This window comes from Oncorhynchus keta, chromosome 11 (assembly GCF_023373465.1).
Source record: "Oncorhynchus keta strain PuntledgeMale-10-30-2019 chromosome 11, Oket_V2, whole genome shotgun sequence".
Classification (NCBI taxonomy): Eukaryota; Metazoa; Chordata; class Actinopteri; order Salmoniformes; family Salmonidae; genus Oncorhynchus; species Oncorhynchus keta.
In genome coordinates, this window is record NC_068431.1 from 47,150,390 (window position 1) to 47,164,195 (window position 13,806).

General features: G+C 41.1%; 2 protein-coding genes across 8 annotated transcripts in view; both read left to right on the plus strand.

The window, feature by feature from the left end:
* Positions 1-11,717, plus strand: part of LOC118390404 (leucine-rich repeat and calponin homology domain-containing protein 2-like) — a 75,449-nt gene extending 63,732 nt beyond the window's left edge. For all 6 annotated transcript variants that reach the window (XM_035780930.2, XM_035780931.2, XM_035780932.2 and 3 more), the window contains 6 exons: positions 2,183-2,233; positions 2,366-2,429; positions 6,840-6,946; positions 8,054-8,191; positions 8,301-8,378; positions 8,931-11,717. In XM_035780930.2, coding sequence (XP_035636823.1) covers positions 2,183-2,233; positions 2,366-2,429; positions 6,840-6,946; positions 8,054-8,191; positions 8,301-8,378; positions 8,931-9,050 — 558 coding nt within the window. In that variant the 3' untranslated portion in view covers positions 9,051-11,717. The remainder of the gene's footprint in view (positions 1-2,182; positions 2,234-2,365; positions 2,430-6,839; positions 6,947-8,053; positions 8,192-8,300; positions 8,379-8,930) is intronic.
* Positions 11,718-13,224: 1,507 nt separating this feature from the next.
* LOC118390405 (interleukin-13 receptor subunit alpha-2-like) overlaps positions 13,225-13,806 on the plus strand; it is a 34,838-nt gene continuing 34,256 nt past the window's right edge. Inside the window, exon 1 of one of the 2 annotated variants that reach the window (XM_035780937.2) lies at positions 13,225-13,591. The gene's annotated coding sequence lies outside the window, so the exon portion shown is untranslated. The remainder of the gene's footprint in view (positions 13,592-13,806) is intronic. The other variant, XM_035780938.2, reaches the window with a different exon arrangement.

Below are 13,806 nucleotides of genomic sequence, written 5' to 3' on the forward strand. Positions count from 1 at the left end.
GATAAATGATAAGGATGTTAAGCTTGAAAGGGCTGGTAACTGTGACAGCATGAAATTCAAAGGAGGCGATAGACAGATGGGTAAGGGGAGAAAGAGAGAATGACCACTTGGGAGAGATGAGGATCCCGGTGCCACCACCCCGCTGACCAGAAGCTCTCGGGGTGTGCGAGAACACGTGGGCGGACGAAGAGAGAGCAGTAGGAGTAGCAGTGTTATCTGTGGTGATCCATGTTTCCGTCAGTGCCAAGAAGTCGAGGACTGGAGGGAGGCATAGGCTGAGATGAACTCTGCCTTGTTGGCCGCAGATCGGCAGTTCCAGAGGCTACCGGAGACCTGGAACTCCACGTGGGTCGTGCGCGCTGGGACCACCAGATTAGGGTGGCCGCGGCCACGCGGTGTGGAGCGTTTGTATGGTCTGTGCAGAGAGGAGATAACAGGGATAGACAGACACATAGTTGACAGGCTACAGAAGAGGCTACGCTAATGCAAGGAGATTGGAATGACAAGTGGACTACACGTCTCGAATGTTCAGAAAGTTAAGCTTACGTAGCAAGAATCTTATTGACTAAAATGATTAAAATGATACAGTACTGCTGAAGTAGGCTAGCTGGCAGTGGCTGCGTTGTTGACTTTGTAGGCTAGCTGGCAGTGGCTGCGTTGTTGACACTACACTAATCAAGTCGTTCCGTTGAGTGTAATAGTTTCTACAGTGCTGCTATTCGGGGCTAGCTGGCTAGCTAGCAGTGTTGATTACGTTACGTTGCGTAAAAGAACGACAATAGCTGGCTAGCTAACCTAGAAAATCGCTCTAGACTACACAATTATCTTTGATACACAGACGGCTATGTAGCTAGCTATGTAGCTAGCTACGATCAAACAAATCAAACCGTTGTGCTGTAATGAAATGAAATGAAAATGTGATACTACCTGTGGAGCGAGCGGAATGCGACCGGGTTGTTGAGTGCGGAAGTTCTATTCAGTAGACGTTGGCTAGCTGTTGGCTTGCTAGCAGTGTCTCCTACGTTAAGGACGACAAATAGCTGGCTAGCTAACCTCGGTAAATTAAGATAATCACTCTAAGACTACACGCTCTAAACTACACAATTATCTTGGATACGAAGACAGCAAAGACAACTATGTAGCTAGCTAACACTACACTAATCAAGTCGTTCAGTTGAGTGTAATAGTTTCTACAGTGCTGCTATTCGGTAGACGGTGGACGTTTGCTAGCTGGCTAGCTGCTGGGCAGATAGCAGTGTAGACTACGTTAGGACGACGAAATACGAAGTTGCAATAGAAGTGCTGACTGTTTCACTTTGTTGTCCTCTTTCTTTTCCTTTTTCTTCTGTCCTTCTTTTGTCCTTATTTTGTCTTCCTTTCTTCTGTTAACTAGATATTTTTTGTTGTTATTCTTTGTAAGCTAGCTAGCTTCTTCCAGGAGAGTCCCTAGCAACTGCTTAGCAACAAGTAAACAATTCTGCTAGCAATTCAGCTAGCTAAGATAACTGTACAATTTTATGAAAAATAGTTAATTTTTCAAAAGCCTGTCTTTTTTGGTTTGTTCCTTGTTTTGTCTTCTATTGAGTCTTGCAGTTTTCTCTTGATTTTTTCGATGTACTTCACTCTAAAAAAAAAAGTTAAGCCATAACACAAGTTTTTCCAGCATCAGACTATGGTCAATAAGTCTAAAAAACTGCTCCCACAATCAATTTCTCTCAGCCAATCATCAGTCATTTGTGTGTAAGTGCCGTGCTTGTTGAGTGTCCTTCCCTATAAGCGTGCTGAAAGTCAATTTGTTTACAGTAAAATAGCATTGTATCTGGACAAACACAATTTTTCCCAAAAGTTTTACTAAGGTTGGTAACAGGCTGAGTGGTTGGCTTTTTGCGACAGTAAGGGGGCTTTACTATTATTGAGTAGCTTAAGTACTTGTGCCTGAGAACTGAATTCAGATGTCACATTGTTTTAGCACTATCTACAGAGGTTTTAAACTATGGCTCATATCTACTTTTTTTCATTTTTTTTTACACATTTCTGGAGTCTTGAAGCAAACATTGAGATCATGTGAACTCTGCTAATGACCATACAAAAACAGAGTAACGGAGAGCAATTTTCAATACGGCGAACTAGGTTCTAGGGCATGGATTAAATCTCTTTCTTCATGCGTCTTCTCTCCTCACAGAACAAGTGCCAGAGTGCCCGACGAAACTCTAGTGGGAACGACGAGTGTGAGGTGCGATTAGCTATCCAATCACATGCACAGTAAAAGCACATTACAATCAAATTGTGTTAGCACATGCTCAAGCAAATATCCTCATTGGTTGTCCTATCTGACCAATAATCAAATGATGTATTTTGTGTGCAGGAGGTATTGCGGAATGCTGAGTTCAGCACCACCCTCACAGTGTTTGGCCTTAAACCAAGATCAGGTAATTTGAATTATTTAACTTGTTCAGGTGTTAGTCTTTCCTTTTTATAAGGCTTTTATTTATTATTGTATGATTAGGCAATACAAGTGCCACACATTTTCAAGTCAAGGTTTTTAACTTAAGTAATTGTAAAACAGAGAACATGTGGTGGAGCCATTATGATGCCATTTACTGTATTTGGTATTGTAATATGGTGATTCTGGTGAAGTATGACAGCTTGTCCCAAGCATGGCTGATACATTGCTTATGACCTCTTCGGCATACTATTCTGCTCTCCCAAGCAAAAAGGTAGGAACTGCTCATAGTGGAGCTGAGAAAAAATGTCTTCAAAAGTGTTTTAATTGTCTAGCCAAATGAATTCCAGGGAGATCATTGGCGATGCATGAGTACTATGCATTGCCTTACTATGAGTACTTTAAAAAAATTCATGTTGACCCTGACCTCTGACATGACCTCTGACCCTTAAACGGCAGTTACTGCCTTCTTCCTTGGCATGATATGTTATAAATTGCAGGGTAATACCAAAGCAAAAAGCAGTATCAGCCATTTTAATTTGTTAGTTTACTATACTTCTGATTTATGCTATTAATACAAGAGCAGTGTAATTACTGACAGTATAACAGAGTTGAACCTGCATCCTTTGCGTGTCTTCCACGAAGACACCAGTTGAATTTAGAGATGTAGGTTCTGCGTCAGTCACATTACATACTGTGTTTGACAAGTAGCCCATGTCTTGTTATAAGAATAAATGTGAAAAGCAGCACTGCAGTTGTTTGACTTACATGAAATGATTACTTGTCTTGTAATATATAACGATGGAACATGATAGAAGTATGACGTAGGATAATACGAATGATAAAAAATTACCATGAGATTGCTAATAACATTCTATTTGTATTTTTTTTCAAATGACACTTCTGAATGATTAAATAAATAACAGCTTTAAGAATACATTTTAAACATATTTACATGTTCATCATCATACTGCTAGCTAACTAATGAATTCTGATCTCAGATCTACTTAGCTAGCTAGTTCTTACCAGTGTCTGGATGTCGGTGTTTCAGAGCAAGTTCAACCATTTGCCCCCTTGAATGCTGTGCCATGATGTTGTATCCATAGATTATCAATGTGTGTGTGTGTGTGTGTGTGTGTAGCTGTCAATCAGTGTCATACAGGTTCGATTGTGTCACTTAAAATAACATGAAACCAAGGTAAAACGCAGTAACTGCAGCCAAGGGCAGGTTGAAACGAAGCTAAAAGGCAGTAAGTTCAGTTACTGCCATTTACCTTGGTTTCACAGTAACTTTTTGCAGTTACTGCTAATACAACCCCCATTTTTTCCAAAACACAATACAATAGAGGCAGGATACTTGTCCACATAATTAAGCATGTGTTTTAATGTAACAAATATGACATTAACTCATTTTCAACCAAATGAACAGTTACCACCTTTTTGCTTGGGAGGGCAGAAGAGTAATGAGCTAAATGTCATACCCCAGTAGTTATCATTATGTGACACAAGATATTTTAGTTTGATGCAAATACAATCAATGTCAACTGTTGTGTGTGCCTAAGTGTACATTTGACATATTAGTAATTTTGTAGAAGCTCTTATCCAGTAGGCCGTGCATACTTTTTTGTACGCCTGGGCGGCTTTAAAGGGGCAAACTGTGATTGCTACATCTATTTAAGGATTTTAAATTGATGATATAATAATATATATATGCCATTTAGCAGACGCTTTTATCCAAAGCGACTTACAGTCATGTGTGCATACATTCTACGTATGGGTGGTCCCGGGAATCGAACCCACTACCCTGGCGTTACAAGCGCCATGCTCTACCAACTGAGCTACAGAAGGACCACATCCCGGAGTTGCCTCTTCACTGTTGACGTTGAGACTGGTGTTTTGCGGGGACTATTTAATGAAGCTGCCATTTCTCAGAACAAGATTAGACTGACGAGTTTCAGAAGAACGGTCTTAGTTTCTGGCCATTTTGAGCCTGTAATCGAACCCACAAATGCTGACGCTCCAGATACCCAACTAGTCTAAGGAAGGCCAGTTTTATTGCTTCTTTAATCAGAACAACAGTTTTCAGCTGTGCCAACATAATTGCAAAAGGGTTTTCTAATGATCAATTAGCCTTTTAAATTATCAACTTGGATTAGCTAACACAACGTGCCATTGGAACACAGGATTGATGGTTGCTGATGATGGGCCTCTGTACGCCAATGTAGATATTCCATAAAAAATCTGCTGTTTCCAGCTACAATAGTCATTTACAACATTACCAATGTTTATACTGTAGTTCTGATCAATATGATGATATTTTAATGTACAAAAATGTGCTTTTCTTTCAAAAACAAGGACATTTCTAAGTGACCCCAAACTTTTGAACTGTAGTGTAGTTGAGAGTGCAAGTGTGTGCAAAGCTGTCAAGGCAAAGGCTGGCTATTTGAAGAATCTCAAATATAAAATATATTTTGATTTGTTTAACACTTTTTTGGTTACTACACGATTCCGTATGTGTTATTTAATAGTTTTGATGTCTTCACTATCATTCGCCAATGTAGAAAAAAATCTTGAATGAGTAGGTGTTCTAAAACTTTTGACCGGTAGTGTAAACCCATTTGTTTCTTGAGTAATGTTACTTATAAATGCCTCATGAGCTTTGTTCAACCCGTACCCCATCAGAACATACGCTTTTTTTTTACTCCATTGTTTGTAAATAATTTAATTGTAAAATAAAAAAAATAAGACATGTATAGCCTCAAAACATATAATTTTGATATTGTGATCAGTCCTTGCATCCATAGCTCTATGAATCTGTGAGTAGTTACTTTTCTCCAGCCCCATCCCTCGGCTGTTTACCAAATCAGTGGCCACTTTGTTTGAACTACATATTGCCCTTTTAAAAATGAATAAATAAATAGAGAAGAGGAACTATTTAAGGATTTCGTAGCAATCCAACAAACAGGGCAATGTGTTCTTGACCGGTGCACTCTGTTCTGTGCTCCCCTGTCAATCACTGGACATTTTGAGCACACTTTGACTGCAGCTCCAGTTAGCATTGCAAAAGAGAGAGTTCACGAGGTGACGCTCTGAACTGTCCTTCCGAGTAAAAATGGTTGGAGGAGTTCAGTGGAATTTCCATGGTATTCGGCAATCAATAAATAGTTTACGGAAAGAAGAACTGTTATGTTGAACCCACAGACAGGCTACGAAGGAGATTTCCTTAGAAGTAGCAATAGATTTGATTATATAATATATAGTATTTATTATCATCCATGCATGTTCATCTTTAGTGAGGGTTCAGGATTTCCACACTAAAGGGAGTTAATAAACCAAACTTGTTTGACACTCAAATACACACTCCACTGGCCTAGAAGTAACCATGGTCTGGACATTCCAACGTTACAGTAATGGTTGGAGTGAAGCCTGTGTGTAAACGTGACCGGTGTCGATTGCATTTTGATCAGCTTACAGATGACAAGCGGATCAAGGTTGGTGTTGATCTTTTTGTTCTCTGATAAGGACAGGGAAAGACTTCCATCAACAAATGCTGTGCTGCCCTAAGACGCCAAACTCCTGTCTTCCACATGGGTACCGTAGACAGGGCTAAGAATAACAATCTCGTTTGACAACTATACAATGCAATGTACAGTATAAAATGTAGCTAATGTCCGGTATAGCCTACGGGCTTTAACATTCATTAACAGCCAGACGTTACGTACAGCTCGTACCAACAGTCAAATATCGTCAAAATATCATAAACACAGACATGACATGACCCGATAAAGAAACAAACAACACACATACATTAAGTGTTGTGCTGCCGTTGTGCACCAACTCAAGTGCAAATGAACAAAAGGGGACATGAACTAGCCATGTTTAGCCCAATGATGACATGTACAGAGGAAATGACAGTAACTCGCTAGCATGTACAGCATTCACAAATCAACAGATACAAAGCGAATAAATGCTTGAAGTGCATACATTTCACAATATACTGGTAGAAACCCCTAATATTATTACAAGGTCAGTGACAATATAAACTCAATATCTATAGGATTGATTAGGATTTTCATGGGAACATTTTTGAGTGACCTCCCTCTTCCACATGGAAGAGGTAAGGGGGGCAGGGGATGTTTATAAGGGGTAATGCAGAAAGATTTATGCGACATTTTAAAAGGGCACGTACAACAACAAAAGGAATGTACACTAACATCAGACATCTAAGATTGTGTAACTTTACAACGTGAATTTCAACACTTAATTCATGTAATTAAAAAGTCTAGACTCTGAGCTCATCTCGGCAGGGCCCAGGGGTATACCCAGGAGTCTACTGTTTGAAAGTTGTGTAATTTCAGTATGTCACACGCTATATGCTTCCTATATGTTGTCGCAGCTTTTTGCCGAAGCAGCCGCCAGGAGCCGTCAGACCCCAGTTTCACCATGAGGAGGAAGATGGAGCACCTGCGGGAGGAGATGGAGCAGGTTGGCCTCCTACGGCAGGTCAGGAGATTCAGAAAACACAGGGTGACACACCATGATCAAAAGACACCACCAATAACCTGATTAGACTTTATAGACGTTTGCAAAAGGTATTATGTAGCAGTCCTTTTCATTTGACAAATTTCCATCATTAATTTGGACCCTTTATTGGCCAATGTGGATGGGGATAAATTGAAATAATATTTCTTACAGAAGAAATATGAAAAGCATATGCATGACAATGGTAGCAATGCAAAGGGAAGAGTTTAGAGATGATGGTAAAACTATTAGACCAAAGGTGAGGACACAACAGTTCACCTCGATCCGTTCCGAACAACCCAGGGTATGGTCCCATGTCATCTTGTGACTGCACATCAAATGTAGTGATCGTAAAGGTTGATGCTGTATAGGACATGAGTTTTATGATATGGAAATGTGAAGTGCACGGCGTGCGTTGTTTGACATCAAAGCGGTATTTGTTTTACTCCTCAACGCCTTATCTTTCAAAATACGTAGTCCTCTTTATTTACAGCGTTTCCCTCACTTGGACAACAAAAAATGTGCTACAGTTGCACAATTAGCAGGAGGGCAACTTCTTGTCATTCGAGGTCCTCAAGTTCAGAACGGCTGTCAGTCAAAACCCATACAGCGCTGTGCTGTTACTGTACACCTTGTGCATTACAATGTAGATGTTTATCAATGCCCAAATATGCCCTTTGTCAACCCGTATATGGGTACGAGTGAAACGGCTATGGAAAATCAGCAGCTTTCCAACAGAGGTGTGAACAATGGCCTGTTGGCAGAGTTGACAGAGTTTACCAAAGAATACAGTATAATACTGCAATTCTGAGATGTTTTCCTCCTCTGATGGGCCTTGAATGGGCTCTTTCATGTTGTCTGGAGTTCCTCAGAATTCTCAACGTGTCGCTACTTGTTCCTCAAGACAGCTACAGGGAGCACGGTATCCCGGTGGGTCACTCTGGGTAACACTGTGGGTTACTTCATACTCCTCCTGTAAAATAATCTTCGTCCATGTCTTGCGTTAGCAGTTGTAATAGGTGATCTACAGTATTCCACAGGGATCTACAGAATTCATGTTGAGTGTGTTGTTTCTGTGACTCCTCTTAGAACCTGGAGTCCAGACTGAAGGTCTTGCTGCCGGACGATGTGGGAGCTGCTCTGATGGATGGCGTTGTCTTGTGCCATCTGGCCAATCACATTCGTCCTCGGTCGGTGGCCAGCATCCATGTACCCTCGCCCGCAGTGGTAAGCACCAGTTGAAAACCTGTTGTTTGAAATCCCTAAAGCCGAAGCAAACCACCAGCCAAGAATGAACAAAAAACGCCTGTAACTGTTGACCAACTTTGTCCCACAGCCAAAGCTTAGCATGGCCAAGTGCCGCAGGAATGTGGAAAACTTCCTGGATGCCTGTAAGAAGCTGGGTGTGCCACAGGTAAACACACACCACTTAATTAAGCAATAAGACCTGAGGGTGTGTGGTATATGGCCAATATACTAAGGGCTGTTCTTATGTACAACACAATGCGTTTAGCCATAGTATATTGGTCATATAACACAAACCCCAAGGTGCCTTATTGCTATTATAAACGTGTTACCAACGTAACTAGAGCAGTAGAAAAATAAATGTTTTGTCATACCCTTGGTATACAATCTTGATATACCACGGCTGTCAGCCAATCGGCATTCAGGGCTTGAACCACTCCGTTTATAATCACTACTATCATTTTCTGTCATCACCCATAGATCTGATATGCCTCTCCCCAGTTGTGGTACACTCCCTAACCAGTAGACCAACTACAGATATGAAAAACATCTTTGGATAACCATCTGTAAATAAACTTGTCAGATTCCTGAAGTTAATGTGGATAGGTTATGATGGATGGGTTGAGCTGTGCCACTCTTTTTGGTTTAGCCACTTGTACTGTCCTTTGAAGTGTCTTGAAAGGTCTGGTGATGACTGCGTGCTGTGTTTTGGCCCTGGCAGGACAAGCTGTGTTTGCCCCACCACATCCTAGAGGAGCGTGGGCTGGTGAAGGTGGGCATGACCGTCCAGGCTCTACTGGATCTGCCAGCCTCCAAGCCCACCCAGCTATCTGCTGTCTAACAGCAGCCTGGACACTGCCTCCGCCCTCCCTGTCCAGTCCAGTCAAGCCATTCACCCCCCCAGCCCTACACCCCACAGAGGAGGGGGCTTCCAGCCCGCTTCGCTCATCACCAGAGAACCCTTAGGGGCGAGGGCCCGGGGGGTTGCAGGGAGTCCATTGTCAGCTGATTGAGCCAGGAGAAGGAGGGGTTAATTCAGATCCTCCCACCCTTCCTATATGATGTCAGCTGGGACCCGCCTCCCATCCCATCAGATTGTTAGCTTCTGTCATGTCCTACCCTCAGGGGACCCTACTGTACTGTGTGTGTGTAGAGTACCAGTGTGACTGTCTGTGTGACCTGCGCAGTGTGGACTTTATGAGTGCTGGTGAACCTAAAGCCAGGTCAGAGGTCAGACTAAGGAGGGAATCACAGTGAAGATGAAGACCTGTCTGTCACCATGGTGATATTGACTGGCCCATGGTCAGACACCATTGAACCTAGTGGTGCCAACACTGAAGTCACTGGGTTTTCAATTCTCGGTATTAAAATACATTGGTAGTGAAGTGATAGCTGTTTTAAAGGCATGTACTCATCACTCTTTCACTCAGAGAACTTAACTGCATGCTGGCCCACCAGCCATACCACATAACTCAAGTGGTCCTTAACCTCTTTGACTTTTCTTTTGTAGAACAAATGATCATTCAAATTGGATTTAGAGTCATATTTGTACAAGAGCGTTGTGTTCTATCACAGTATACCTCTGTTTGATATCACAGAGGTAAAGCTTGGGATGTCCTTAACAGTGCTTTACCTCAGAGGAGCCACCAGTAGCTAAACCCCAGTACACACACTTCTTACAGTCTGCATTTGACTAGAATTATTGTACTGTCAATAACAGTGCTATTTGGGGGAAGAATGCTAAGTTTACTTTTAAAAGCATGGTGTCCATGATTCAGATGGATGTTAAAACTGCCGCATATTCGGATAGAGACTTTCTCACCTGCACATGGTTGCTGATGGTGTTGGTCTCATGTCCAATGACCCATCTGTCTACTGCTCTGCTGTGGTGAAGGGAGGATGCTCTGAGGTACTGCAGGTGGTTTTGATAGCTCACCACACTTCAAATGCAGACCTAAAGACACAAGACTACTGTGACTGCATGTAGCTTTGATTCTAATCACATGTTCGTTTTGAATAGGACTAGTTGAAAGCACAGGGGTATGTAGTTGGGATATTGTACCATATACACTTACAATCCTGAGATTGTATCTTTTGGTCATTTTGATGCAATGAAACATTTTTTTTTAATGTTGAAATATTTCATCTTTAAGTTTACAACTTGCTCCTCTGGTTGGATTCACATCTGCAAAACGTCAAATAAGGAAAACAAAATAAGCAATTAGGTGATCCCATAGATTAATCTTGACCATTGAAATATTTTATCAGGGAAACTATTTATCTATTTATTTTTTCTATTTATGTGCTTTATACCTGTTCAAGCAACACACTCTAGATGGCAGTATGCACCCTTTCAGTTTATTTACCAACTCACAGAAGTAGTAGATTAAGAAAATTGAAAACGCCCTCTATGGCGCTGCCCGTGCGCTCACAGAGGCCATAATGGAACATGTACAAAGATCTCTACATTTACCACAAAGGACTAGGAAAAACACATTTGAACAGCCCTCCAACTGGTAATTACTAGTGGAAAACTTGTCTCATCCTTGAGTGGGAGGTAGGAATTTACCAGTTCTGAAATCGTAAATAGCAGTTGGATGCATTCACTTGCCTTGATCTGGTTGAGAAACTCCCGATTTGCTTATAGACAAAAAGCTGTCTCAAACATGAACTAAAAGTATAGCTATCAGGTTTGTAAACAAATTATAGTGTTTAAAAACCATATTAATATATTAGCATTTGGGTACGGTTTGTTCTTAGGTGTCTCAAAGTCCGATTCAATTAACCTCAAATTGCAGGAAATCTAAACCATTGTTCCGGCTGCGAATAGTTTCATTTGGTTTCATTTGGTTTCCATTTAGTAATGATGGTCCTATTATTGCAAATATCCATTAACTTCAAATGTGCTTTTGTGTGGGATGCAGGAACAATGGTATTTCAAATCAAATTATATTAGTCACATGCACCGAATACAACAGGTGTAGTAGACCTACAGTGAAATGCTTACTTACGAGCCCCTAACCAACAATGCAGTTTAAAAAAAAATACGGATGGGAATAAGAAATAAAAGTAGCAAGTCATTAAATGGCAGCAGTAAAATAACAACAGCGAGACTATATACAGGGGGGGAATAGGTTTTGTCGTGCCCTCTTCATGACTATCTTGGAATGCTTGGACCATGTTAGTTTGTTGGTGATGTGGACACCGAGGAACTTGAAGCTCTTAACCTGCTCCACTGCAGCCCCGTCGATGAGAATGGGGGTGTGCTCGATCCTCTGTTTCCTGTAGTCCACAATCATCTCCATTGTCTTGATCACGTTGAGGGAGAGGTTGTTGTCCTGTCACTTTGCCAATGAAGCTCATCTCTTATTTGGTGTGTGTGTGTGTGTGTGTGTGTGTGTGTGTGTGTGTGTGTGTGTGTGTGTGTGTGTGTGTGTGTGTGTGTGTGTGTGTGTGTGTGTGTGTGTGTGTGTGGAGAACATTGTATGGTATCACAGTTTTTTTAATATGCCAAGCATTTTATTACTGACATGATGGTGGAACTACTGTAAATACATTGCCTGTACAAGAGAGAACATTCCATTATTTTAGTTTGTTTTGTGTCTGTGTTTATCTGTTAATTGGAACGTGCTGTGCTCGTACACACTGAAATCCGAGCTGGCCACGGAAGCCTGCTTTGACTGACGTTTTTGGGAATGTATCTCTGATGCAGTTCAATTTTCGATGATAGATGATTTTATTATGTTCTAAGTGATGATTGGTGGTTTCAGTATGTATTCCGTTTGGCAGCCTCCCCTGTTCAGAATGCCTCGCATGTCTTTTACCCGCCAGTGACCACCCACCCCACCCCACTGCATCGCAATTGCCAGAACAAGAGCTGTTGATGTCTCTGACTCATAGTTACTGTGTTCCCATTTGTTTATCTCTATACTCATCCCAGAAACATGCAACATAGCCCATCTCCTCCTCTAATTAAAAGTCCCAAGGCCCTCAAGGCAACACTTCAACAATGCTTAGTTGTAATTATAGTCATCAAGTAGCCTACCAATGTGACAAGACTCTTCAACTGGTGTTTGAGTTGGACACAGATCATTCCTTAAGATTCTCTTGACACAAGACATAAACATGTACAATTGTTTGTTGACAGAACATAATTACCAGCTATCGTTCCTTATTCTTTACATCAAACAACTTTCATACAAGCCTTCTACTTCGGTAATCCTAATACCAAATGAATTGTTCATCCCTAATTGGTTGCCATGTCAGAGCATTAGTAAGCTTTGTGTCATGGTATAATGTATATGTTATAAACCTGCCCCATTTTCCTCCAGACCCATCCACATTAGCCTAGTCTGCTTTCCCACTTGTCCCTCACGTCTACGTCACTCATGCTGTTTTGAGCTTTCAATTCTTTGATTAAAAGAGCAGGAAGAATCATCTACACACTATACTGCCGAGAAGCATTCTGATGTATTCTGTACATACAGGTTTTGTATTTAAAAGAAACAATGCATGCAAGGATCCTGGATGACCGAGCCCCATGTGTGTGTGTGTATATATCCTGTATGAATTGTGGGGTGTTTCTAAAACAAAAAAAAACATTGGAAAACAAAGGAAAAATAAAGTGTAATTCTTTAAAATAACTGGTTACACTTGAAGATGGTCCTTTATTTTCTTGGATGTAAATCATTGTTAAAAGCTACAAAGTATTACAAAATAATAACATAGTAATTATTTTTATTGCCTTTGTGAAACATTTTGTATCGGGGTAGTTAGGTCTGACAGGCCTGTGTGGATCAACAAGTATGCATTATCATAAGTAGTTACTGTATGCCATTTTTTAGCATGCACTTTTATCCAAAGCGACTTGCAGTCATGCATACATACATTTTTGGTATGGGTGGCCCCAGCGGGAATTGAACCCACAAACTTGTGTTGCAACCACCATGCTCTACCGAGTCACACAGGACAATATAATTAGTGAAATGTCTCTCTGTCGTTATACAGGAAAGGGTAGCTACATGTTTCAACAATAACTCTAGTGCTAGTAACTGAAATTGGATCAAGGCTGACTGGTTGATACTGGTGCACCAAAGTACTTAGAGTCAATGTGTACGCCAAGTATACTTTACTGTGAGCTTCAAGAGAAGCGTTGTGACTTTATTCACAGGAACCAGGACCTAATTTCTGGGAACAGGATGAGAAACCATTACCCTGAAGCACCCACCCATCGAGATCAGTGCCACAGCCCAGCCCTGATTTCCCTTCCACCTCAATACATCTGTGACCACACTCTGAGGCTGGAAGGACAGGTTGGCAAGGTCCAGAAGTACAGGCAGTGTACACTACATATCCCCCGCTGAGACCTTTACTCGATTCACAGTAAGTACTTCTTGTCTGTGGATATGCACTTTTATCCTCTGTTCTTTCTGTTTTGGATCCAAATGATCTCATCTTTATATTCTAATAAACTGTATATAAAATGGTATGATTTTCATTGTGCTGTGCATTTGTATAGACATACTTTGATTTAAAAGCATACTTGCACTGTGTAAGCATTTTTTACCGTATATGCTTGAAAAACATGTACTTTGTAT